The following is a 25,535-nucleotide window of genomic DNA, read 5'->3' as shown; positions in this document are numbered from 1 at the left end:
AAAACCCTTGCCCTCTCTATTTGCAGCGTGAGTATCACATCATCAGGCAGCAGAGCTAGTGAGAGGAACAGCAAGAGCAAACATCTGTGTCTCAATTCAAGAAGGAAAAGTAAACTTGCACAATGTATTTATCTAATCTGCAGGTACCTGTGGTTGCGTATTTGTGTTGGCCTGTCAATGAAGAGAAGCAATTAAGCAGAGAGCTGTGATAAATTCCTTCATCTCAGTCACTGTTCCTTCGCCTGTAAATGGGGCTAACAAAACACTATCTTCAAAGGATTTGCAAGGGAGGATGAAACAAGAAAAAGCACAAAATTCTTGGCAGAATGGCTGATATGGAGTGAGAGCTCAATAAAAGCTTGCACCTCTAAGCTTTTCCTCCATAAAACTCAGACACCAGATTTGTCCAGGGTGGAAACCATTGTTATCCCAGGGCCAGTACCATGTTTGGTGATGCAGGCTTTTGGTGAGTAGAGTGGATGAAACTGAATTGGAAAGAACCTTAATAGATAAACACTATTTTTCAGTTATATAGGGCTCTCACTTTCTGCTGCTTTCTAAGTTAGCTTAGGGCTGATCAGTACTATTTGAGACATTCAGGGTGAGGTCATCTCGTACCAGAGCACCTGGGCCTCAGGACAGGTTCTGCTCCCAAGTCTAGCTTCCTGCTAAAGCACACTCTGGGAAGCCATAGGTGATGGCCAGTGATTTGGTCCTTGACATTTGTGTGGAAAGCTTAAGGTTAGTTCCCACCTCCCGACCTTAGCTTGTCCCAGACCCTGCTTGCTTTGGGTATCTGGGAAGAAAACCAGCTGATGAAATCTGTGTCAATCTCACTCTCTCTTACTCTCTCTCCCTTTCTCTATTCTCTCTCCATCTCCCCTTCAAATAAATAAAATGTAAAATAAACAAATTTTAATTTTAAAAAATATTTTATTGAAATAGTATTTCACTGGGCAAAAGGGCAAAATGAACGCTATTATTAAGAAATCAAAGTTAGGACCAGCAAGGTGGCTCAATAGGCTGATTCTCTACCTGCTAGCACTGGCATCCCATATGGGCACCAGTTCTAGTCCCAGCTGATTCATTTCCAATCCAGCTTCCTGCTATGGCTGGGAAAGCAGTGGAGGATGGCTCAAGTCCTTGGGCCCCTAATCCCAGGTGGGAGACCTGGAATAGGCTCCTGACTCCTGGCTTTATATTAGCTCAGTGCTGGCTGTTGTAGCTATTTAGAGAGTAAAAGAGTGGATGGAAGATCTCTTTGCCTCTGTCTCTTCTTCTCACTGAAAATCCGTCTTTCTAATATAGATATATCTTTCCAAAAAAAATCAAAGGGCAATTTTATTTAGTGAATGGTAGAGCTTGTTATTACAAACTAAAATATATCACTGTAAATATTAAAAGAAAAAAAAAAGAAAGGAAAGAGGAAAGGAGGATGGAACCATGGACCAGAGGGTAGGGAGGGTGAGAAGGACCATTATGCTCTTAAACCTGCATAAATGAAATTTGTTCACATTATATTAATAACAATTTTAAAGGGTCAAAAAATCAACACTCCCCAACACAAAATACAACAAAATGTATTTTTGGGGGAGGTGATCTTAGGAAACTTAAATCCTTTTTATTTCTGAAAAATAGCTCAACTTTTTATACTTTTCCACTTTCAGGGGTCTCAAATCAGATGAAAGTTCAGAACAGAAAGTGACTCAAATCCTCTTCAGTTAGCACAAGTTCTCTCTGTTCCTCTCTTGATGTTACAGAGAATTTATCTTTTGTACCTCAAAAAAAAAAAAGTAAGAAAAACTGAGACAATAATGCAAGGCTGTCAACACATCCTGAACTCCTGAGAGGAGAGCACGTGTTGACTGCTTGCTTCTCATTCTTAGTTTGTCTCCTCAGGGGGCTTTCCAAAGGATACACCAGATTTACAGCATAACAATTACGTGGTACCAAACTCAGTAATTCAGATTCCAGTGCTGACTCCCCTGCTCAAAACCACATCATGTCTGCTAAATATCACTCAACTTCTCTGAATTTCGGCCTCCTTTTCTGCAAAATGGGCTTGTGAAAGGCTGGTGTAATGTCTCAACAAACTAATCATCTGCCTTGAAGCACCCACCCGCACCTTATATGGGCACCGGTTCCTGTCCCAGCTGCTCTGCTTATGATCCAGCTCCCTGCCTTTGGCCTGGGAAAGCAGGAGAGGTGGGCCCAATGCCTCGGGACCCTGCACCTGAGCAGGAGACCGAGAAGAAGCTCCTGGCTCTGGGGTGCCTCAGCCCCTGCCACTGTGGCCATTTGGGGACTGAACAAGTAGATGGGAGATCTTTCTGTCGGTGTCTCCTTCTCTCTGTAAAATTGCCCTTCCAATAAGAAAAAGAAAAAATCTTTAAAGGAGGAGAGGGGTGGGCTGGGGCTTGTGAAGTTTTGTGTCCTTCCCCATCAGCTTGTGACTGGTTTTTGTAAATAAGAGAGGACACTACTGGAAAAGCAGATACTATTGCCGCATACTGTTGGTGTGGTATGTGTTCATTTCTATAAAACTGAATCTTGAGCAATATTTCATTTCATAAACAGTTGTAAAATACCAACAATAGATTTTGTATGAGTTTAGTAATGCATTTAGAATATTTACTGAATGCCTTCTATATACCATTTATAAGAAATAAATACAGTGATAATTAATCTTTTTTTAAAAAAGACTTATTTTATTTTTATCGGAAAGTCAGATATACAGAGAGGAGGAGACACAGAGAGAAAGGGCTTCCATCCGTTGATTCATTTCCCAAGTGGCCGCAACAGCCAGAACTGTGCCAATCCAAAGCCAGGAGCCCACCGAAGCTTCTGCTGAGTCTCCCACGCTGGTGCAGGGTCCCAAGGCTTTGGGCTGTCCTTGACTGCTTTCCCAGGCTACAAACAGGGAGCTGGATGGGAAGTGGGGCCGCAGGGATTAGAACTGGCACCCATATGGGATCCTGGCACATGCAAGGGGAGGACTTTAGCCACTAGGCTACTGCACCAGCCCAGGTAGTTAATCTTTAAAATGACTTGATAACCTTGCTATATAGTCAAGATTGTCCTCATTGGAGAGAACAAAACCCACAGGACTATCAGTTGAGTATGGTTGGTATTCCTTTTGCATAAAAGTTCCCGACTGGAGCCAGGAAGATTATTCTCATTTTACAAATGGAAATGTTACTCCTCAGGCTCAGAGACTGAGATTCCCAAAGTCAACTAGGGTTGGTAACAAATATAGTTTCCTCCAGCCCACCTCCTCCATCAACACTCCCCTCCCCTCACCCTCACACACACACACACACACACACACACACACACACCAGCCAGCACTGCTGTGAGACAGCTCCTGGGAATTCTCTTTAATCTGTAGGGAAACTGAGGTTCAACAAGTTAGTAGCAGCTGCTCTAACTGTTCCAGGCACTAAGTGCAGGCGCCAGGATTCCAAGTCAGAACTACTGAAGCCAAGCTGCTGACTCCTGTACAGGAGTATAAAAAGTTCTATGCCAAACTATTGAACCATGCCTCCTCCATGTGAACAGATGTAAAACAAATCATTTTGCATTTTACAACTTTCATGTTCATTCCCTCTTCTTCACTAAGAAAACCTTTATTAATTCTTTCATCTGTTTTAACTGATTTCCAAAATTTTCTTTCCAGAGAAGAAGCATTATATTTTCAATTATTTTTCTTTTCTTTTTTCTTCCTTTAGCCAGCCATACTTCCATTGCTAAAAGTTCAAGGATTATCTACCTTAACAATGTCAGGTCTTTGATGAATTAGATTTAGGAGGACAGCTGCAGCATAAGGATGAATTGACAAGAACTCTTTATTGAAGTTCAAATAGAAAAACTGTACCACTGCAAAAATTCAAGATTGTAGCCAACCTCTTTGTTCACAATGTCCTACTGTGTGGTTGTTCTTTCGTGAACTGTCTCCCTAGGAATCCTTACTTCTTCAAATACCTCCTTTAGGTTCACTGTTGGGGCTTTAAAACCTTATTTCTGCTCAACACAAACTTTCAGTTTCTCTTTTTCTAGTTAGCACCATTGGAAACCAGATGAAGGCCGCTTCTCGCTTTGTGCTGATAGTAGATCAAGATAAACTGACAAACACAAAGGTTACAGAGATGATATTGTACAAACTATGCTGAGGTCAGGTAACCAGAAACCCAATCACAGGGATTAAGGAAAAAATCAGCACAGATAATCTTCAGCTTCCAATGTTTGCCCCCAAAAGGCTCAATGCAAGCCTAACTATTTCCTTTGCTCTACATAAAAGAACCTTGTTCCATTTTAGAGCCCTGCATTTTCATGAACTCAGCCATTTGAATCAAAGCCTTTTAAGGATGTCTACCCACTGAGATCTGCTTTGAAAGGTGTCTAATTATCTCGTGGTCCCAGGAGCTGCCCAGTAAGCCGTAGGCCTTCGCAAGTTACTTTTTACCTTTCAACAACATAAGGAAACTGCAATGTAAATACTATTAAGTTATCAGAAAATATTTTACTCATAGCTAGCCAATAAACATTCCTATTTAACAACAAAGAATTATTAGGGGATCTACAAAGTAAAATATCAAGGTTAGAAGGATTGACGTAGTGTTATTTAAACACGGGTTGGATCCAAAATCAGCCACCACTGACCTTGAGTACTTACTTAACTACCGTGTGGCTTGGTTTAGTATCACCAAACCAAAGATTAAAACAACTGTCCACAGCGCATGGTATAATAGATTACTGTGAAGATTAAAGAATATATGTAATATACCTAGTGTTTGGTGAGGCAGCATAACCAACTAGGTCCATTTAATATGCATAACTCTTGAGTTCTTTATGGTACATATGTGAGTCCCACATCTTTTTGAAAGTAAATTGCAGAAAAAATTCTCTCATAGACATCATCAATAGGAATTGGCAAGCCAACACAAATCAGGTGTGAAATATTCTTAAAATTTGTATTAAATTGTAGCGCTTGTAAAGTGCTCTCTTTAGCATGAAACATTCACTCAAGACAAACATATCACTAGAAATTCTCACACATCCTAAGTTGGAATCACTCTGTCATAGTTTAAAATCCCAATTCAAAGTTTTAAGGCTCCTTGACTTCTTATACTCTGTTCATGTTTGTGCATCTAAAAATATTTCAGCCAGTAAATATATCCCTTAAATTTTCTCATTGAGAGTTCTCTTCTATTCTAGTCAAAACCCACTATTTTCAGGGCCAGCACCATGGTATAACAGATGTAGCCTCTTCCCCAGTGCCAGCATCCCATTTGGATATCAGTTGGAGTCCAAGCTGCTTCACTTTGGATCCAGTTCCCTGCTAATGTGCTTGGAAAGCAGCAGCAGATGAGCCAAGTCCTTGGACCCCTACACCCACATGGGAGACCTGGAAAGAGCTGCCAGCTCCCAACTACAGACCAGCACAGCTCTGGCTGCTAGGACCATAGAAGGGTAAGACCTTTCTCATTATCCTCCTTTCTCTCTCTCTGCAACTTTATCTCTCAAATTTAAAAAAACATAAATTTTTTTCTCTTAAATGACCATTTTTACCTCTAAAAAGCTATTTTCTAGATGTTGTGCCATTTATAAACATCATTTAGCATTCTTATGTGTAACGTTTTTTCTACAATCTATGGATAAAGTAGGTGTGGATAGCATAAATTTTGGTTATAGATTTCTTGCATTACAACCCTAGCATGGAGCTTCTAGTTAGAAGCCTTGTTGACACCACCCCTAGATAGAAGTACATACATATTTACATAATGCTTATAGCATCCACTCAGCACACATATAACATCATATTGCATACTTCAAGATAAGTGACAGAAAATTACTAAGGGACACAACAAAACATCATAAAAACAAGCCATTCAGCTTTAGAATAGATTCTTCATAATAAACAAAAAGGTATGTTCAAAAATCAATTGTTAAGACAATAATCGCCTTATTTTCATCTACTGTCTCACCTTGATTGTCATTTTCAATACGAGAAAGCTGGTGCAGGGATCTGCTGTGAGAGCCTCTGTACTGTGGTGAGACAGGCATGGAAGGAGCTAGAATCAAGAAGAAATAAGTGGGTGGGGATGGGGTGTATATGTGGCTAACAACAAAATTTTACCAGCCATTTGAAGTTTAGGGCTTTAAATTTCCAAAGCCCTCTGGAGTATGAAGTTGAAAACTGGTCAAGATCACTCTAACCTCTAAAGATGGGGTCATGGCAAGCAGTTTCTCTGGCTAGGAGACACAGACAGTGTGGTGCATTGTCTTTCACCCAAGCCTGATAAGTGGTCTGATGGCATTGAAGGGAGACATGAAAATTCTGCTACTTGTCTGAACAAGTTGTACCTCCAACTGAAAAACGGTACCCACATTGTCTATTTCCAAGTGTGGAACCCACGATAGAAAAATAAATCTATTCTCTAGTTGTCTTAGTGGCAAATCTAGATCTTATGCCCCATCATTCCACCCCATGAAAAAGAAGAAAATCCCAGATGTGTGAAAGCTTTCCCTGACATTCTCTGATTATAACGTTATAGGAGGTAATCATTGCATTATACTTGTGAAAGAAACTTTCAAAATGACTCATGTTTTGGCAAAAATACTCTTTATTAATTGTGTAAGCTGCATTTTACCAAACTGTTCATCCACATGGAAATCAGTATTTTCAGGGCAGATGTTGTGTGTGGTAAGCTACAACCTTGGATACTTGCAACTCAAACAGACCCCGTTGCAGATCCTGCCTCCGTGTCTACAATCCCACCCGTGCTAATGTGTCCTGAGAAGGAGCAAATGAGGTCTGCAGTGCTCAGATTGTGGCCACCCATGTGGAGACAGACTGGCGGTCCAAGCTCCCGGCCTGGGCGTGGCCCAGGTCAGGCCCTTACGGGACGTTAGGGAGAGAAGCAGCAGAAGGGATACCTCTTTTCTTCTCCCTGTCACTCTGCCTTTGAGGTAGATGACAACAAATAAACATTAAAAAGCATGTATTTTAAAAACCAAAACCAGAAACCTGTGTTCATGAAATAACTCAGCTTCAGATTCTCTAAGGAACAGAAAGAAAAAAAATAAATTAATCAATTATAATCCCAAGATAAATTTTGAGTAAAAAGTTATCAAATTCAAAATTTTCAATTTTAATTAACTGATTAATTGATTTTATTATTCCATGATACAGTTGCATAAGCTCCGGAATTTTGCTTCCTCCCTCCCCAAATCCCTGTCGCCTCCCTGCACCAATTTTCCCCATGTCATTAAAATAATATAGTCCTTCACAATCAGTCATTAGTCCATCATGCTGCTATTTGAGTGTATCCTGACATTGTAGGCATGGACAATGGCAGAAGGTCCAATATCCTATTGTCAAGACACATTCAACAGTTTCATTAGGAATCCATCATTGATTTGGAAGTAGAAATGCACACTACATTGTATCTTCACATCTATATGTGATTGTCTACTACACAGTTACTATACATTCTGTTAAATAAAAAGCCATTAAACAAAATCAACAGGACCTGGCACAGTAGCCTAGTGGTTTAAGTTCTTGCCTTGCATGTGCCAAGATCCCATATGAATACCGGTTCTAGTCCCAGCAGCTCCGCTGCCCATACAGCTCCCTGCTTGTGGCCTGGGAAAGCAGTCAAGGATGGCCCAAAGCCTTGTAACCCTGTACCCGTGTGGGACATGCAGAAGCTCCTGGCTCCTGGTTTCAGAATGGCTCAGCTCTGGCCATTGTGGCCGCTTGGGGAGTGAATCAGCAGACAGAAGATCTTTCTCTCCCCCTCCTCTCTGTGTATCTGAATTTCCAATAAAAAAATACACAATTTTTTTAAAAAATCAACAGGGAAAAATACAAACTTTACAACAACATGAAGTTAGATAACACTTCTGAATGTATTGTTGAAGAAATGAAAAAGAAGGTGTGGATGTGGGACTAAAGGTGCCCTCCTCCACTGCTGGTGGGAGTGCAGACTAGCACAAACACTATGGAAGTCAGCATGGAGAGTGCTGAGGAAATTGAAAACTGACTTGCCCTATGACGCAGTGATAACACTTCTGGGAATATATATACAAAGGAAATAAAATCTGAATATGAAAAAGTCATTTGTAATCTTATACTTACAACAGTACAATCTACAATAGCAAAGACATGGAAACAACCTCGATGCCTGTCAGAACAGCGGTGAATAAAGAAACTGTGGTACATCTACTGTGTGGAATACTACTCAGCCATTAAAAAGAATGGAATTCTACCATTTGAAACCAAATGGTTCCAACCAGAGACCATGACGCTCAGTGAAACAAGTCAATCCCCAAAGGACAAACATCATATATTTTCTCTGATATAAGCCAACCTTCATGCAAAATACAAGACCAATAGTCTATTCAATACTGTTTTTGCTGCATCTGAGGGGGTTTGATAGTTTTGTTTTTATTTTTATTCATTCAAAAAAAGGTTTTGTTTTTCTTATTAATTTCCTTACTACTCATAGGTCACACAATGGCAGCATTTACTTAAATTAAATTCATAAGAGTAAAAATAATATACACCAAGTTAACCTTTGTGAAGTTTCATATGCATATTCTCCCTCTAAAATGTTTCCATTAAGCTTCCACGACTGATTTTATTCCTTCTTTTCCACTCAGTACCTTTTGAACAACTTTATTCTCTCTTTCACCTAGTGGAGGTTCATGTACTACAAATTAATCTTCCCATCAACTGTGAATCTAATTAAGGTTATAAGGAATTAGCTTTCTGTAAGGTAAAAGCATTCTGCCTTAACAGGAAGTGACATTCTAACCAGGCTTCGAATGATGAAAAAGGAGATTTCAAGCAGAAAATGTAGGAAATGCTACTCTATGCTAAAGGAACGATGCCAACATGGGAACAACGGTATCAAGGAGGAAAATACTGATAAGTTTGATATGGCCAGTTAGAATATGGAGATAATACAATAGATGGGCCTTGACAGTGATAACTGTTGTGGCTAAATTGTGAGGATTCTTGGATCTTACTCTTATTCTCTAGGTACTGAGAATAATTACATATTTATAGGCAACCAAATGGCATGATCAGATTTTCACACGTAAGATTATAACTTTGGCAATGAGGGTAAAGTGGTCTGGGGTAACAAAACACCAAAGACGAAGACAAGAAGCATCACTGGTGATTGGTTTGGGTGAGATCATGATACTGTGAAGGATGAATGTTAATAACAGGAGTGAATATGTTTTGGAAGACATTGCTAAACACGATATAAAACAATGTGTTCCTGAGGAAATAAGTTTTTAGTAGTGATTCATTCCCGATAACAAATTTTGGAAGAAAAGAATATATTTTAGAGAAAATATTAATTTTGGAAATATTGTTAATACTAAATGGAGATATTTGAAAGTATTTGCTAGATGTCAGCATGTGTTAGGCCATAAGTAAAGCCTCTGCCTGCAGTGCTGGCATCCCACATGGACGCTGGTCTAAACCCTGGTTTTCCCATTTCTTCTCCCCACTCGCTGCTAATGATCCTGGAAAAACAGTGGTGAATGGCCTGTTTGGGCTCCTACACTCATGTAGAAAAACCTGGAAAAACTCCTAAGTGCTAGCTTTGCACTGGCCCAGCTAGCATTGTTGTGACTATTTGGGGACTGAACCAGCAGAAGGAAAATCTCTCCCTCTCTTTCACTCTCTCTCTCTCTCTCTGTAGTTCTGACTTTAAAATAAATATTTTAATTGTTTAAAAAGGATTAATAATTGAATTATTCCTGTAAAGCAGAAGTAATCATTTTAAAATATGTCAGGACATTCTATTTGTAAAAATCCATTGGATTTATTTTCCTTCAAGTTCATACTAGAATGTTTTGTTATTCCTTTAGAGTTTTACATATTAACATTTTATTCATTTTTAATTTATTCAGAAGGCCAGAAGAAATGAAGGAGGTGGTAGGAGGCAGGGAGGGAGGGGGAGAGAGAGATAGAGAGAGAGAGAGAGAGAGAAAGACTACAAGGAAGGTCTTCTATCTACTGGTTAACGTCTTGAATACCAGGAATAGGCAGCGTCAGGGTCAGCTCAAAGCCAGGAGCCAGGAACTGCATCCCAGTCTCCCTTGTGGGTGGCAAGGGCCCCCCTGGTACTTGGGTAATCCTCTTCTGCTTTCTTGGGTACATTGACGGGGAACTGGAAAGTGAAGCACCTGAAACTTGAAACAGCACTCCAATGCAGGACGCCAGTGTTACAAGCAGCAGTTTATACTAAACAGGCTCAACTTTTTTTCCTGCAATGTAATTACTTACGGTAGATTTTGAAATTGATTAAGATTAATTTTTAGGTCCAGTATAAAGGAAAACAAAAGGCTGACTACCAACTATTTAATTACTTCCTATGCTTGGCCAACTTGCTGCCCTTTATTCCGTAATTAAGAAAAGACCTGAGCTAAACAAAAGTGTGTGATGGTGTATCCCGAATACTAAAAAGCATCCTCAGAAAATATTCTGTGAGCTAAGGTCTTTCACCATTTTCAGAGTGGAAACATGACACACTTTTGTATAGGCGAAGAAAGCTTCACATTCTTACAGTTTGGCAACTCAAAAGGACAGGGGCCAATTTCTGTGTTAGCGCTAGCAGAACCGGCCCACCCCTGGGGCTTAGGAGCGCATCCCTTGATCAGCAGATTGGACCCATCTGAGTTCTAAGGGTGGCTACTAGGATGAAAGTGGCAGAAAGTGGGAGACCAGTCTATTGAATGACAGACATTCTCTCCTGAGACACGCAGAATAAGTGTGCACTCTCACGGTGAAAATGAGTTGCTGATCAGGAGAGAGGAGTGACAGTCCATCTGTTTGGATTCAGATCACATTTTGTTTCCACAAACCTCCCAGTCTCACTGTGACTCTGCCTTTTAAATCAAATAAGTAAATCTTTAACAAAAAAGAAATAGAAGATGAGTTTATTTTGGTGCAAAAAACTACTTCTGAATCTATGCTTATTTTTCCTCACAATGTATACATTCTGTGCACTTGTACAGACTCTTCACACATTTTAATCTTTAGCTGCTTGGTAAAGGGGATGACATTGTTTATATGTCTATCCCTTAAAGTCATGTTGGGAACCTTTTGCGTTATGGAAAAAGCAGGATTAGAGACAGGTGTTGGTGGCTGCAGCAGAATCTGAAATAGAACCAACCCTTCTCAAAACCATTTCCCCTCCATTCGTCCTTCACGCTAAGTGTCAGAAATGCAGCTCCTTTGCACTTACCATATATGTAACTGTTTGGAAGACACTGGCAAAGCAAAATTATACATCAGAGCTGCTTGTGTTAAGATTGGGATTACCAGCAGAGTTAAACGATTTTCCAGGACGGTCCAATTTGCTGGTGTTTTCAGTCTTCTTCCAACTTTTGTTTAAACTGGCTTGCAGCACCTTCTTGGGTGAAAGTAAAAGCAACTCTTGAATACTGTCAAGTCTTCTTGTGGGGACAGTCTTCACGCAGCAACATCTGAAGTCACCTGGGACTGCATAGTGCCGCATTCAATCCATACTGCTGCCCCTGCTCTCTTCACTTGTTTGTTGAGTGTACAAGACAGAAGAGCAGCCCACAAAGATATTCACACCCTAGTTCCTGAAAATTGGGGATAGATTACTCAGGAAGAGGGAGTCGGGCTGTAGATGGAATGAAGATAGGTAATCAGCTGACCTTAAAGAGAGACTGGTGCCAGCATCATGGCATTGCAGGTAGTTAATGCTGTGACACTGGCATTCCATGTGGGCACTGGTTCTTCCCTGTCTTCCCCACTTTTGATCCAGCTTCCTGCTAGTGACCTGGCAAAAGCAGATCAAAAGGGTTCGGGTCTCTTGGTCCTGGCCGCACATGTGGGAGACCTGGAAGAAGCTACTGGCTTCTGCCTGTTCCAGCCTGCTTTAGCAGTTCGGGAGTGAATGGCAGAGAGAAGATTTCCCTCTCTCTTTTAAACTCTGACTTTCAAATAAAATAATAAATTATTCATTCAACGACTAATTTGATTCACATGGTTGGCTTAATGTCATTAACACATCCTTCAGAAATAGACGAGGGAGGCACGAGGGACAGTGATGGTGGTTTAATATGAGGACTGGATGGTTGTCGCTGACCGAAAGTGAAGGGAGCAAAGGCAGGAGGAAAGCCTGAAGACATGGCAGGGGAAAGACATTAATTGTCCCCTAAAGCCTCCAGAGAGGAACACAGCCCCTGCCAGCTTCTTGCTCTTGATCTAAAGAGAACGATTTTGGACTTTTGAACTCCAACACTTGGGGAAAAAAAAAAAAAGGATGTGTTTCTTCAAGCCACTGAGTTTTCTGGTAGTTCTTATCAGGGTAGCACAAAATGAATACAGTGAACTGTAAAATGCGTCTACTTTCTACTTCTCTCATGCCTCAAAGTTTGGCACATTCATTTTTAGCGTAACTCTTGAAGTAATTAAGGCAAATTCAGAATCAAGCTCTCGTGAAAATAATTCCTACACTTATACATTATTCCTTTTTACAAATTAATATGATGCTCATGTTCTCAATCTGTAAGTACAGAAGCAGTTCAAAGTCAAGAAAACAAGTGTCAGATGCATTTTTATTTGAGAGGACCAGAGACACGGAGCTCTCACGCTGGTTTGCCATTCTAACCGGTCCCAATGGCAGGGGCCAGTTGCTGGGAACTCAGTCCTGTTTTCCAGTGCGAAAGGCAGGGACCCAGGATTACCTGCTGCGGCAGAGTTCAGTCTGAACCAGGAACCCCATGTGGGAAGTGGGTTCCTAACTGGTGTCCTAAAGACTGAGCCCACTCTGCCCTCTGAAGAACCTTTGAAGACACCCTGCAGCCAGGTCCTCAGTTAGAGCACTGTCCTTAATTAGCTGCCACTGTTCAGCAAGCGAACTCCTTTAAGACTGTACTTCCTCATTCGGAAAATGGGAATAAAAATTCTGAATTTATACAGCAGGTTTGCGGAACATTTCCATTAAAAATGTATCTGTAAAATGTATACATATTTACATATCTTTCACCATGGCTACCGGCATATAAATAAATGTGCCACATGATCCTGTTAGTCACTTTTATTGCTATCACCGTTGCACTAGCTTTCCAATTTTGAATACTTCTCCTCCAACACAAAGTACAGCCTCCAAAATCCTTGCTGAGCTGGCCCACTGCACATTTCATAATAGGCAGTCTGAAAATAGCCTCTCCCTAGCAATGCTTAATCTTGAATCAACAAATCTCTTATTTATCAAATATTCACTCACTAAACGAATGGTTAAATTGTTTCACAAAAGAGGAGGGAAGACGCTCGTCTACCTATAGATCTAATTAAACATTATGATTATTATTATCGTTATTATCCGTTTCCTTAAAGGCTGGGTGGAGTGGATTGTTCGCTCGGAACCCAGTGAACTTTTTTTTCCTGCGTGGGCTCAGCACTGAAGAGCTCTGGGGCCTTCTGCAGCCCGTGAGGTGTCTGGCTTGTCCTGGGGAGGTACCAGGTGATCCCCAGCAGAGCGGGAGGCCAGGACCGGACTTGCTGCGCCTCTCGCGCAGCGTGAACCGCGGCTGCAGGTTGCTAAGCTTGGTCCTGGGCACCCCACACACGCCCTTGTAGCTTCCTCCCCTGCGCGCCCGGGACCCCTAGGCTGGAGGACTCGCTTGCTTTGACCCATCCAACTTCTGAGGCATTCACCGCACCCCAGCCGCGCTCCTGGGTTTTCCTCCCTCGCCTCCGCGGGCGTCTCGCCTCCCCGGGGCTCCGGAAGGGAAGGAGGCGTGTCCCGGAGCCGGCAGGAGGGCGCAGTATAAAAGCACTGGCGGCGCGGCGGCCCGGGCTTCACTCGCCGCCTCGCGCCGGGACTTGGAACGCCGCGGGCTGCACGGGCCGAGGAGAGGGCGCTGTGCTCGGGCTACCCAATGCTTGGACTATCTGCCGCCGCTGCTCGTGCAATATGCTGGAGCTCCAGAACAGCTAAACGGAGTCGCCACACCGCTGCCTGGGCTGGATCGCAGCGCTGCCTTTCCTTATGAAGAAGACACAAGTAAGTAAGGCGTGCCTGGACGGCACAGGCATTCCAAGAAAATCGTACCGGAGCCTCCTTGGAGGCCAGTGCGCGCCAGAATCCACACCCGGGACAGGCCAGCTTGTGCCCGCCCTGGAAGCAAAGACATGTGTAGGGGGAAAGTCGGGCGTGTTGTGCGAGCCCCAAGCCTTCCACCTGGGTGAGTCCAGTAGGCGAGGAGTGGGAGTGATAAGAGCGAGAGCCCGAGTCAAGTTTGAGCCCTGGCAGCTGAAGTTTGCAACTGTCAGTCGGAAACAGCGGTTCCCGTCGGATGGGAGGCTTGACTGACTCCTTGGCCTTGAAGTTATCCCTCGAAGGCTTGTCTGTGCAGGGAATCATTTTTCCCTTCTCTTCGGAAGGCGATTATGAAACACCTCTCCCATCCCCCGCCGCGCCACCCTCGGCTGGCTCTCGCACCCAGATTTATTTGTGCAGCCCGCAGGTGGGCGCGGGGCGCGGCGCCGCCTCGGGAGCTAAGCCAGCTCGGAGCTGCTGAACGGCTCAGCTCGGCTTGGCGGGAGGGGAACCTGCCCAGCCCGCCCGGGAAACTTGGCTCCCTGTGTCGGCGCATTTGATTAGTTGGCGGCTCTGGGTGGGCTCTCTGGATCGCTCCTGTAGAGCTGATATCTGCACAGTGCATGCACCTTCTATTACAAAGGAGAGAAAGTTTTTTTTTTTTTAAATGAGCACCTCTAATGATAGTTATTGAGATAATTCTTAGAGCTGCTAAATTGTGCATGATGCATAAAGCTCTGTGGGTGAAGCACTGCCCAGGGGTACAATTAGATTCCCCACCACCACCACCACCTTAAAGCAAAAATGTGGCTCGTTTAGAATGGGGCGCCACGGTGCAGTTTCTTTCTCTTTCTTTTCTTTCTTTTTTTTCCCCCCTCTCCCAGTGGCTCTTCCCTCTTCTCACTTGCCTCCTTAGGAATGGCTCCGTGTTTTCTCCCACCGGTTGGCTAAGGCTGCCCTCTCACCCCCCAGAGGCTACGAGGAAGATTGCACTTCCTCAGATGTGTGGAAGAGGTGGGAAGTGGTGGTGGTGAGGGGGGGATAGGGAATTGGAGACTTCTGCAAATACGCCAGCTCAGAATGAAGGCGTCCCTGGACTGGACATGCTTTCATGAAGTCATCCGCTTAACAGTGCATTTTCAACCAGTGTCTGGCTCTGAGATGTGCACACCATGTGGAGTCCCTTACACGCACCGCTGTAGAAGGGAACTTGCCGGACTAAATCAAAGGAGGCTGAGCCTTAGTCTTTAGAGCCCTCAATCTCTGAGATCAGGGAAGCCAAGTGTCCCCCCTCCCCCACACCCCGCTCTCTGCCAGCGGGTCAGCTGGTGGAGGTCACCTGGGTCACCATGAAATGAAAATGCTGAAGATTTCTGCCGAAAAAAATAAGGTCCTATGTAATCTGCTTGATGTGGCCAGACTTTCTGCTTTGTGGAATAATAGGCAAGGGTGGGGAACCTGTTTGTTTTGGTAGTAACACCTGCTCCCTAAGACCTGGATGGGGAAGTTGCTACCTTGTAATTCAGGAAAAGCATTTGGACCTTCCTATTTAAACAAAACAGGAGGAGATAGATGAGGTTAATGTCCAACACTCCAAAGCGGGCGATGTGCTATCAAGTCACTTTGCGAGTCTGTAGACTGATGATCCTTGCACCCTGGCTTTGCAAAACTAAATGTGAGCTCTGTAATCGCCTCTCTCACTTTGATTAAATGGTTGTGTAAATAGGATTACATGGAGCAATTCCATTGAAAACTAGAAAGAGGCCCAACTAGCCCTAAACGTTGTGGCTGTGGCCTGAGTGAATCAGTGCTGCGAACCAGGGACATTGGAGACAGCTAAGTATTTTAGAAATGTGACCTGTTTGGACCAAGTTAAAGTGCAGGCCCTTTGGGGGAACTTGCTGATGTTAAAGGGCACGCTGGCCAGGAGGGCCATGCCCTTGTTGAATGAAGGCATTCATTGCCTAGACTACAATGACCTTTAAAGTTTTCTTTAAAGATAATTCTAGCAATCCCACAATCTTGCTGCCAAAAAACAGGACCCTGGAAGTAGCACAGAACTCAATAAAATAATCCATGGAGACAAAAGAGGGAATAGCCAACATTTTCTAATGCAAGAAGGTATAAGTAAATTTTCTGTGCAGCTCTGTGTGATTGGAAAATAGCATAAGGAAATTGGGTTGTAAGATGCACAATGAGTCGATTGGAGTCTAATGTTATCCTAGCCATGGTGGAATATCTACAAATGATCTAATGCTTAGCCATCTAGATGGTCTTTTATATACATGGTAGTGGCCCCAGTGCTCCATTATAAGGCAGTGCAACTAGTTCTGTACTCTCACATTGACCCGTGTATAGAAAGAGAATTTGAGAGTAACATTAAAAAACAACTACTTTCATTTGATTCACACAAGCTTTCCAAGAGTCCTGGGTGCACCAAGCATTTTGGCCTTTCAATCAATTTAAATAAGTGTGAAAATTCCATCAACAACCACTTGGGGTTTGATGAATGATTCTTTCATCTATGAAGCACATGTGAAGGACTTCACTATTTGGAAAATAATTACATAGGCAATGATCATGAGGAGCAACTGGGCCATCCTTTTCATCTCCAGCATGCGGAGATGAATGTTTTTCATTTTTTCAGATTTCTGTGAGTATTTTATGTATATTGTGTGGTGTCATTTTTTTCTAACGGGATTGAGGTGGTACCTTTGTAAGAACATCTCTTTCAATGTGTATACATTTTTAAAGCTGTATTTTAAACAGGATGCTCCATAGACTGCTCTGTTAAGTAACACCCGTTAAGATTTGGTTAAAAGTGCTGTCAAGTTAATATGACCAGTGCCAGGTTTATCCATGTGCTTACATTTTCATTTCAGGGCACAGTGTTAAGAGCTGCTGTATCAGCTGGCTGTTTCAGAAATACAGAGAAAGTAAAAGGTGCACCTTGCAAAGAACATAGAAGAGTCCATTTTAGGCACACTAGCTTTCAGAAAAGCAGCAAATGGGCTTTCATTCTTCCAAGGAAAGTACCCCTTTTAAAAATTATTATGAAGTGTTTTTCTATGGGAATCAAGAGGAAAGTTGTTTTATAGAAAGAAAATCAGCATATTAATGAAAAGAACATTTGAACATCTTGTCCTCAAGATCACTCTGTTTGGAATGTATGCTTTGAAAAATTCTAGCTTATGTAGCTTTTAATTGATACATTCTGCCAAGATGAAAACTCAAGTGCTAAGTTGATTACACGTAACATAAAACAAGGAGAATAACCATATGGAAATCTGAAAGTCTGTGCCAAGCCAATTAAAATTGCCAAATTTTACTTATGTCTAACTGCTGATTTGGAGATAGCAAATGATGAGTGAAATTTGTTCTTTAATGAAAGGTGATGGAAATTTGTCTTTCCATCACCTTAAAATAACATTTAGGAAAAATCCCAGGCCAAAGAGCTGGTCTGAGACTCGAATAGGGTGCTGAGTTCCATTGCATTGTACCCTTCAAATGCTATGTGCTACAGCACCCAAACAGTGGTTAGTGGAAGGATTCTAGGCTCTTGCCTCTTAAGACTTAGATTCTAATTTCTGCTTTGCCACTTACCTTAGGCAAATGGTTAAAGTCCTTGGAGTTTCCCTTTTGTAATCTCTATAATGATTACAAAATTGCTATTAAGAGTTTTCCTCTGTGACATTTGTAAGGAGTTTGTCTGAGCTTTTCTGTAAGTCTTTATTCCAGCACAGGAGCTTCACGGAGTAGTAGCTTTGTAGTGTGAATGTATTATTCCTGAGAACTGCCTACCTGTTTTTAATAAGCCAGGGACAAACTAGATATCACAAATCAGTGATGTTCTAATAAGCAAAGGACAGGGACTGAGTTTTCCTAATTTTGGATTCAAGGATTCCTGCCTCCCATTCTAGACTGCTGTTTGATTGTAGACTGTCATTAGCATATGTCAAACCAGGAATATGCAAAAATAGAGGGCTAGGTGGGCATGAAAAAAGTTAAATTCTTTGAAGATTTTCTTGAGGGTGAGAAATGAATGAGTTAAAAGAATCACAGAAAATAGACACGTTCCCTCCTCAATCTCTGGTTCAGCTTCTTATTTCCACACTCCTGCTTTCCGGGTTCCCCCAGGATCACTGGGAGAGGGCTTGGTCTATTGCAGACTACAGAGGCTTGGTCAGCCTCCCGCGCCTGCTACTCCGGCACTTGCTCCATTGAGGGAGGCCACGCATTCATCCGGGCAGGCTCTCTTTGTTATCCTTACCAGGCAACATGCAGTGACATTTGTTTTTCTCATTATGCAAGTTTGAGACTTTTTTTTTCCTTTTCTCAATTATCTTAATGTTCCCATTATAAATTAGGGTAAGGCATTTGAAAATAAATCTGCAAGGAGGGATCTTTTATCTCTCTTTTTCTGGTACATGAATCATGGGCAGCGGCAGGAGTCTCTGTCTTTGGTCTTAGTCACCTATGTAGTCAGAACAATTTATAAAACGAATTGAGGGAACACTCAGATGCTTTTATAATCTACGCTGCTTTCAGCCTTGTTTTGGATAGACTTTGTTTCATGGAAACCCTTGACCATGGCCTTACTGATTTATAGGTGCACCAAGATGTTTTGGCCTTTTTAACTTAATTATAGGTATCCTAGAAAGAAAAAAAACAAACTGTTTACAGGGCCCTGGGAGTTTGAGAAAATTATCATTATCCTTGCTCTACCTATTTTGTTCTGTCCAGAAAAAAAAAAAAAAAGAAGAAGAAGAAAGAAAAAGAAAAGAAGGAAAGGAGAAAAGAAAAGGAGGTTGAGGGGGAAGGGGATTTTCATACGATTAGGCCTCAGGGTTCTGGTTTGAAAATCACAATGTGTCATCTCCAGGAAGACTGCTGTGTATGTAGCTCTCTTTGTCCTTTGGCTACATTTTACTGTTTTTTCTAGGTTGCCACCTTGGCTTGGCTGTTAGGAGACTGAATTCTTTTATTAACCTGGATACTAAGTTGTAGGACTTTGGAAAGTTATTTGGAAACTCTGAATCCCAGTGTGCTCAGTCTGAAAATGAGAAAGTAGGGGAAGGTCATTTCAAAGTGATTTCCTTTTTTGAAAGTTTTCCATTTTGAAGATGCTGCAAATCGTGAAGTCTGGGCCAGATGGCATTCAGGTTTCCCCATCTATGAGGCTTCCGTAGCCTCTCCTTCAGCGTAAGTACAAATGATTACCCTTGGTTTACGACTGATTGTGAACCAGAAGGTGGGGAGAAATGAAGGTTTGATTTTAGGCTGCTTCAGCTATTTTACCTACTACTAATATTTCTCAGTAACAAGGAAGGCCTTTCTACTTTTCTGTTTTCACAAAGGCTGGGATTGAAGAGAATATGCTTTCTCTCTTTTAATCTCTCGAGTTGTGTAATGAGGAAGTATCCTGCTGCCAAACTAGGCAGTGCTCAAGGAGACAAGCTTTGAAGAGGTAACGTTTTCTGGTATTTGCCTGGCTTTATTGTTCCTGGAGTATCCAATATCTGTGTGCAGAGTGGAGATGGAGAAAGATCCATTGAAGGGGGAATGTGGTGATGTAGGAGAAAGAGTGTTCTTCGAGAGAATCTGAATTTGGCTCTGCCTTTGGGTGTGTGACCCTGAGGGGGATCTGATTAACTCACAAATGATTACTTCTGAGAAGGCAGTGACACAGAGAGGCTGCAGTTGGAGACACAGGGAAAAAGAGGCAGGAGCCACTTTGCCTAGTGTCTCCTTGCCCTGCTTTTGTGCCAGGGTCTGGTACCAACCTTACAGGAGTTCTTGTCCACCTCTTTCCAGTCCAGTAGCAGGCAGCATTTTTTCCTTAGAAGTCAAAGCTTCAGCCATCCTTTTCCTCTTGGTAGCAGAGCATCTAAAGATCCACCGACCTATCTTCCAGCAGGGAGTGCCGATTCCTCTGAAAAGAGAGACATGACAATGATGTTAAATAGTGTTCTGTGAATGACAGCAGGGTCTAATGATCTGAAGCCAAGTTCAGAATTGAAACAATATCCTCTCCTGGACAATTTAAAAGAAAAAATAGCATTAGCCACCCTTTGGTTATTTGGATGTAGGCATTCCGCAATTGGCTTTGTAGGTGTAGCTAATAGACATAGCCTTGGGGCTCGTGAAGGGCTGCTGATTAGAACAAAGTTCTGTTGGAGGAGGACAATTAGGTTGCTTTTGTCAGGTTCCAAGTATACAGACAGCAGCTCAAAAATGCTTTTGCTGCCTTGCAAAGAATGCCATTGCTCCCTAGGGTGCCCATGGGACAGGGCATGAAAAGTCACAGCAAACTTATCCATCTGCCGTGCCCCCATTGGAAAGAGCACAGCTCCTCACCTTTGCAGAAAGGCCACCTCCACTACCTGTGTCCTTTACATACTTGGGAGGACAGAGTACATCCTGGTGCTGGGAGAACAGGGAGGGAGGGTGTTGTGTTTGTCTTACAAACATGTCTGGTGTTGCCTTTTCCAGAGTAGAAGTTCATTTTCCAAACAAAACCCCCCATGGGTCTTTTTCATCTTGACACAGAATCTGGGAACCAATGGCGTTTCCATTTCAGGGCTGAATGACATTTCAAGATTGAATAGCTTCACCTCAGCGAGTGAGAGTGTCTTAAGCCAGGCAGCCTCTACAATAACCCTGGAAATATCGCTTTCAGTTGTGGGAGATTTGCTTAGGTCTCCACGACACTGCATTTTTCACTGTTCACTTGGGGTCCCTTTCCCCAGGCCGTCCCTCCAAAACGACAGCATTGCAAAACACACCCAGGTTCCTTGGCCTCCCAGAACAGTGGGCAACAGAAAGTATGTTTTGTTCTAAAGGCTTTGCCACTCTCCTGGGATGAGCTAGCCAAATGGGTGCAGTGGCTGTCAACATGTATAAACTCACTGCAGACTTGTAGATGGATGAGCAGCCAGAGAAGAGGGCAAAGATGTTTTCACATAAAATAGTTTCTAACATACTCTAGAAAACCCGCGGATTGCAAAACAAGCCTCAGTGGTCAAAACATGGAATCATTATTTATGCTTCAGTGTGAAGCCACAATTTGATGCTTCTGAAATGGTAAGCATATTAGGGGCTTCCATTCCTCAGGATCAACCCAAACTCTTGTGATTGCTTTAGCTTGAGTCTCTGGCAATTTTACAGACCTGCTGTGTTCGGCAGGTAGGACCCACCTAGAGGCATGTTCCATTAGGTGGAGGATTGGCGTGCAAACAAATGTCATGCTGCTGTGTGTTACAAAGACAGATCGGCAGAGTACTTTGGAACGGCTGCTTACTGCTTCCAGGTGGTCCAGAACAGGGAATAAATGGAAGAATCAAGTTTTAGGAAACATTTGTGACAAATGAAAAGAAGTCTTAGCATGCTTTTTTTAATAATCGTCTGAAATTGATTCTAAGTAGAACAGCACAGGACTAAAGAATAGAATTTACACAACTGTTCCATTGTTTTGTAGCAACTTATAAGTTTTTTTTAAAACAAAAAAAACCTTAATTCATGATTCCTATGTAAGAAAGTAGATTTTTCATTAGTTCCTGTAAAGTTAAATTTTGTTTGAGAGGCAGAGACCCAAAGAGAGAAAGAAAACCAAATTCATCTTCTATCTGCTAGTTCATTCCTCAGATTCTGTAAAAGCAGAGACAACCAAGTGGAACCCAGCTGCCCACACAGGTCTCAGCAACCCTGGGACTTGGCAACTTGATTGCCTCTCAGGATCTACCTTAGTGAGAAACCGCATCATAAGCAGAGGTTGGACTGGATCCCAGCACTTGGATTCAGGATGCTAGGATGCAGGAATTTCAAGCAGCTTGAGTTACATTATCACCATGTGTGTCCACAGTAAAGAGTTATTAAAATGATCATTTGAAATTAGAAGTAGCTGCTGATGGGGGCTGGTGTTGTCACAGTAGGTTTAGCTGCTACTTGAGATGCCAACATCCTTCATCAGAGAACTGGTTTGAGTCCTGGATCTTCCTCATCTAATCTATCTCCATGCCAGTGTGCTTGGAGAAGCAGCAAAATATGGCCCAAAGGCTTGGGTTTGCCACCCATGTGGAGGCTTTGGATGGAATTCTGGGATACTGGTTTCATCCTGGACCAGCTGTGCCTGCTGCAAGTATTTAGAGGTGAGAAGGTGAGCTCTCTCTGTCTCCTTTTTTCTCTGTGCCTTTCACAATAAATAAAATTTTTAAAAGATCTTTGAAAACATAATTGTTAGTAATAATAGCAAGTCCATTAAAAATTTGTGGGGAAATTAAAGATAGGCTTATTTTGGTGCAAAAAAATGGAAACCCATGCATATGAGGAGCCTTCAGAAAGTCCATGGAAAATGTATATTGTCAAAAAAAATGTACATGGAACTCAAGAAATTTTTCTTGAATTGAAATGAGCACTTTTTTAAAAAAAATGTGGAGGGTTTTTTTTTTGGAGGGGGAAGCAGCCAGAGACAGAGAAAGAGCTGGAGAAGAAGAGCTTCCAAAGGCTGGCTCATTCTCTGAAAGCTTGCAATGGCCAGGGCTGCACTGTGGTCAAACCAGGAGCTGGGGGCTGAGCATGCAATCTAGGTCTAACTGGGTGATGGAAATCCAATCAATGACTGCTGCCTCCCAGGGTGTGCAGAAAGCTGGAATCTGAAGCTGGAGCTGGGAACAGAACCCAGGCACCGACATGTGGGATGCAGGCATCTTCACTGCTCAGCTCAACGCCCACTCCAAACATTTATCTTTTCACTCCAATATACATTAACTTTTTGAAGTGTGCTCATATGATGCTCATAATATGAGAGGACCTATTTTGGTCCCTTTGCATTCATTTAGTTTCATCTTATTTTTAAACACTTCAGTGGACTTTAAAATCCCTACTGTTTTTTTTTTTTCCCATTTATTGTTTGTACTTCTGTGTAAATGTCACTCATCAGTGAGTCACTATGAAGGAACGAAATCTACTGGCACAAGTGTCAAATGTTTGACATTTCAATGTGTAACTATTTTAAATAGCTTCCACTATTGTTTTATAAAATCAACACTCCTTATAATAGATCATGCCAAACTGGCACTTAGTAGATGCAGTTCCAACATTAACTGGGAGGTAGGAACTGTTAGATCCCATTTCTCAGATGAGAAAACTAAAATAAAATCTTTCAACCTTGCCAATCTTTCAACCTTGTCAAGTCTAGTTATTAGGAAAGATTATCACCAGATTCAGTGTTTATACCACAAATTCAGTACCCCAAAGGCAAGTATACTGTTTCCAAGAGCACTAAATCAAAGGCAAATGCCAAAAAGCCAGGCAAATGCCAAAAAGCCAGTTAAATGCCCGTGTGCCACATCAGAGGACCCAGGTTTGATTCCCAGGTCTGGCTCTTGACTCCTTTTGATGCAGACCCTGGGGGAAAGGCTCAGATAATGGGGTGGCTGCCACCCAAGTTGAACACATGACTGGTATCCCAGGCTCTGGGCTTTAGCCACATGTTAGCCTGGCCACTGGGGCATTTGGGGAGTGAAGTTGGGGATGGGAGTGTCTTGTCTGTCTCTCATCCTTTCAAATAAAGAAACAAATGCTCTTCGGATATTAAAAAATAAGCCACTACTCATAGATTTTAGAAAACAACAATTTTGTGTTTGGAGCTGCTGAGCAGAGTGGCAGCATTATTTTACCAAGTGAAACTAGAAACCATGTGAGGATAGAAAAGGTTATACTAAGTTATAGATGGAAAAGGAGTATCAGTTCTGCCACAAAAGAGCTTTAAGATCCTCAGTAAGTTTTTCTTTCTGAACTTCACTTTTTCAGTGTTTAAAATGAGCAGGGAAGTCACCACTTAGAAACAGTATTGATATAATGATTCAATGAGGTATATTAAGATCACCACAGCTGGCACTTAATAATCATTCCCCTCTTTGCTAGAACATTATAACAAATCTGTACTCCATAGGAAGAATTTATCATTAGCAATTCTTGACCTTGGTAACAGAGTTTATCAGGAATTAATTAAGGTAATTCTTGAAAAATAATAGCGTAGCTTTACTTATACATTATCTACAGTCTTAAGCATTCATAAACGCTCAGAGAATTAAGAAAATGTCCCACTTTTAAGCCAGATTTATTTATTCATTTGAAAGAGCAACAGATAGTAATAGATCTTCTATTTGATGGATGATTCCGCCAGTCAATAGTCAGGAACTCCTCCTGGTCTACCGTGTGTGTGCGCGCGCGCGCGCGCACGCATGCCAGGAACCCAGGTACCAAGTCCATCTTCTGCTGCTTTACCAGGAGTGTTAGCCGGAATCTGTGCTACTAGCAGATTAGCCTGAACTGGTCTGCATTGGAAATTCTATTCCAACATGGAATGCTGATGCCGCAAGCAATTAAGAAAATGTGTTCAAAATGAAAAGGAAAATTATGCAAGTGAGTGCAGGAGGTTGAACCTGAAGCCATGTTTGTTAAATTCTAGGGAACAGATTCCTTTCGTGGCTGCAAGATGATGCACCCATGCTGGGAAACATGCAATATGCATACCATCTGTGAGCTTGAGCTGCTTCTTCTTTGGGACTTCTGGATGCAGAAATGTGATGGGTTGTAATCTTTAACCAGGAAGACTGAGGGCAAGCAGCTCCTCAGTACTTCCCCGAAGTGTGAATGACTGTGTGAGCCACACTGCCCCCTCTGAGGGAGCCAGGACTCCAAGACCAGCGGTTCCCAGCCCCATCTCCTCAGCTGTCAGAAGGAAACCAGTGGCTGACTCCTCTTTTGTGAGGGAGGACCATGGTTGACCATAAAAGTGCCATTTCCTTTCTGGAATTAGGAATTCCTGCCAAAACCTTGAGCCTTTCCCATAAAGTGGTACTTGTTGGCAGGGAGTAGATTTTAAAATATTTTAAAATTGTATTTCAAAATAACTTCTTGGAAAAAGAAACACACTCTAGAGATCTTTGATTGCTTTGTTCCAAGCTTATTGATATGCTATGTTTGAAAATAGTTTTAAATTGCTGTAACTGTATTAAAAAGCCTTTTTAGAAGCCAGCAGGGTGGCCTTGCAGGCTAATAGTCTACCTGCAGTACTGGTATCCCATATGAGCACCAGTTCATATCCTGGGTGCTCGACTTCTGATACAACTCTCTGCCTCGGGCTTGGGAAAGCATCAGAGGATGGCCTAAGTGCTTGGGCCCTTGCATCCACATGGGAAACCTGGAAAGAAGCTCATGACTTCTGATTAGCTCAGCTCCAGCCACTGCAGCCATTTGGGGAGTGAACCAGTAGAGGAACAATCTCTCCTTTCTCTGTAAATCTGGCTCTTAAGTAAAAATAGATAAACATTTTAAAAAGCCATTTAATAATGTCTTTATACATATATCCAGGTTTTCAAGCTCCCATTTATTTATGTTTTGGATGCTGCTTGATAATTCCTTATCAATTCA

At 42.2% G+C, this 25,535-nt stretch overlaps 1 protein-coding gene across 2 annotated transcripts in view; it reads left to right on the top strand.

The window, feature by feature from the left end:
* The first annotated feature begins 13,812 nt into the window (after positions 1 to 13,812).
* The window catches only part of KITLG (KIT ligand), a 93,135-nt gene continuing 81,412 nt past the window's right edge, over positions 13,813 to 25,535 (top strand). The window contains exon 1 of one of the 2 annotated variants that reach the window (XM_004583081.2): positions 13,813 to 14,063. In XM_004583081.2, coding sequence (XP_004583138.1) covers positions 14,049 to 14,063 — 15 coding nt within the window. In that variant the 5' untranslated portion in view covers positions 13,813 to 14,048. The remainder of the gene's footprint in view (positions 14,064 to 25,535) is intronic. The other variant, XM_058673460.1, reaches the window with a different exon arrangement.

This window comes from Ochotona princeps, chromosome 15, assembly GCF_030435755.1.
Source record: "Ochotona princeps isolate mOchPri1 chromosome 15, mOchPri1.hap1, whole genome shotgun sequence".
NCBI lineage: Eukaryota > Metazoa > Chordata > Mammalia > Lagomorpha > Ochotonidae > Ochotona > Ochotona princeps.
The sequence above is the reverse complement of the archived record's forward strand: the minus strand, read 5'-3'. Positions and strand labels throughout refer to the sequence as shown.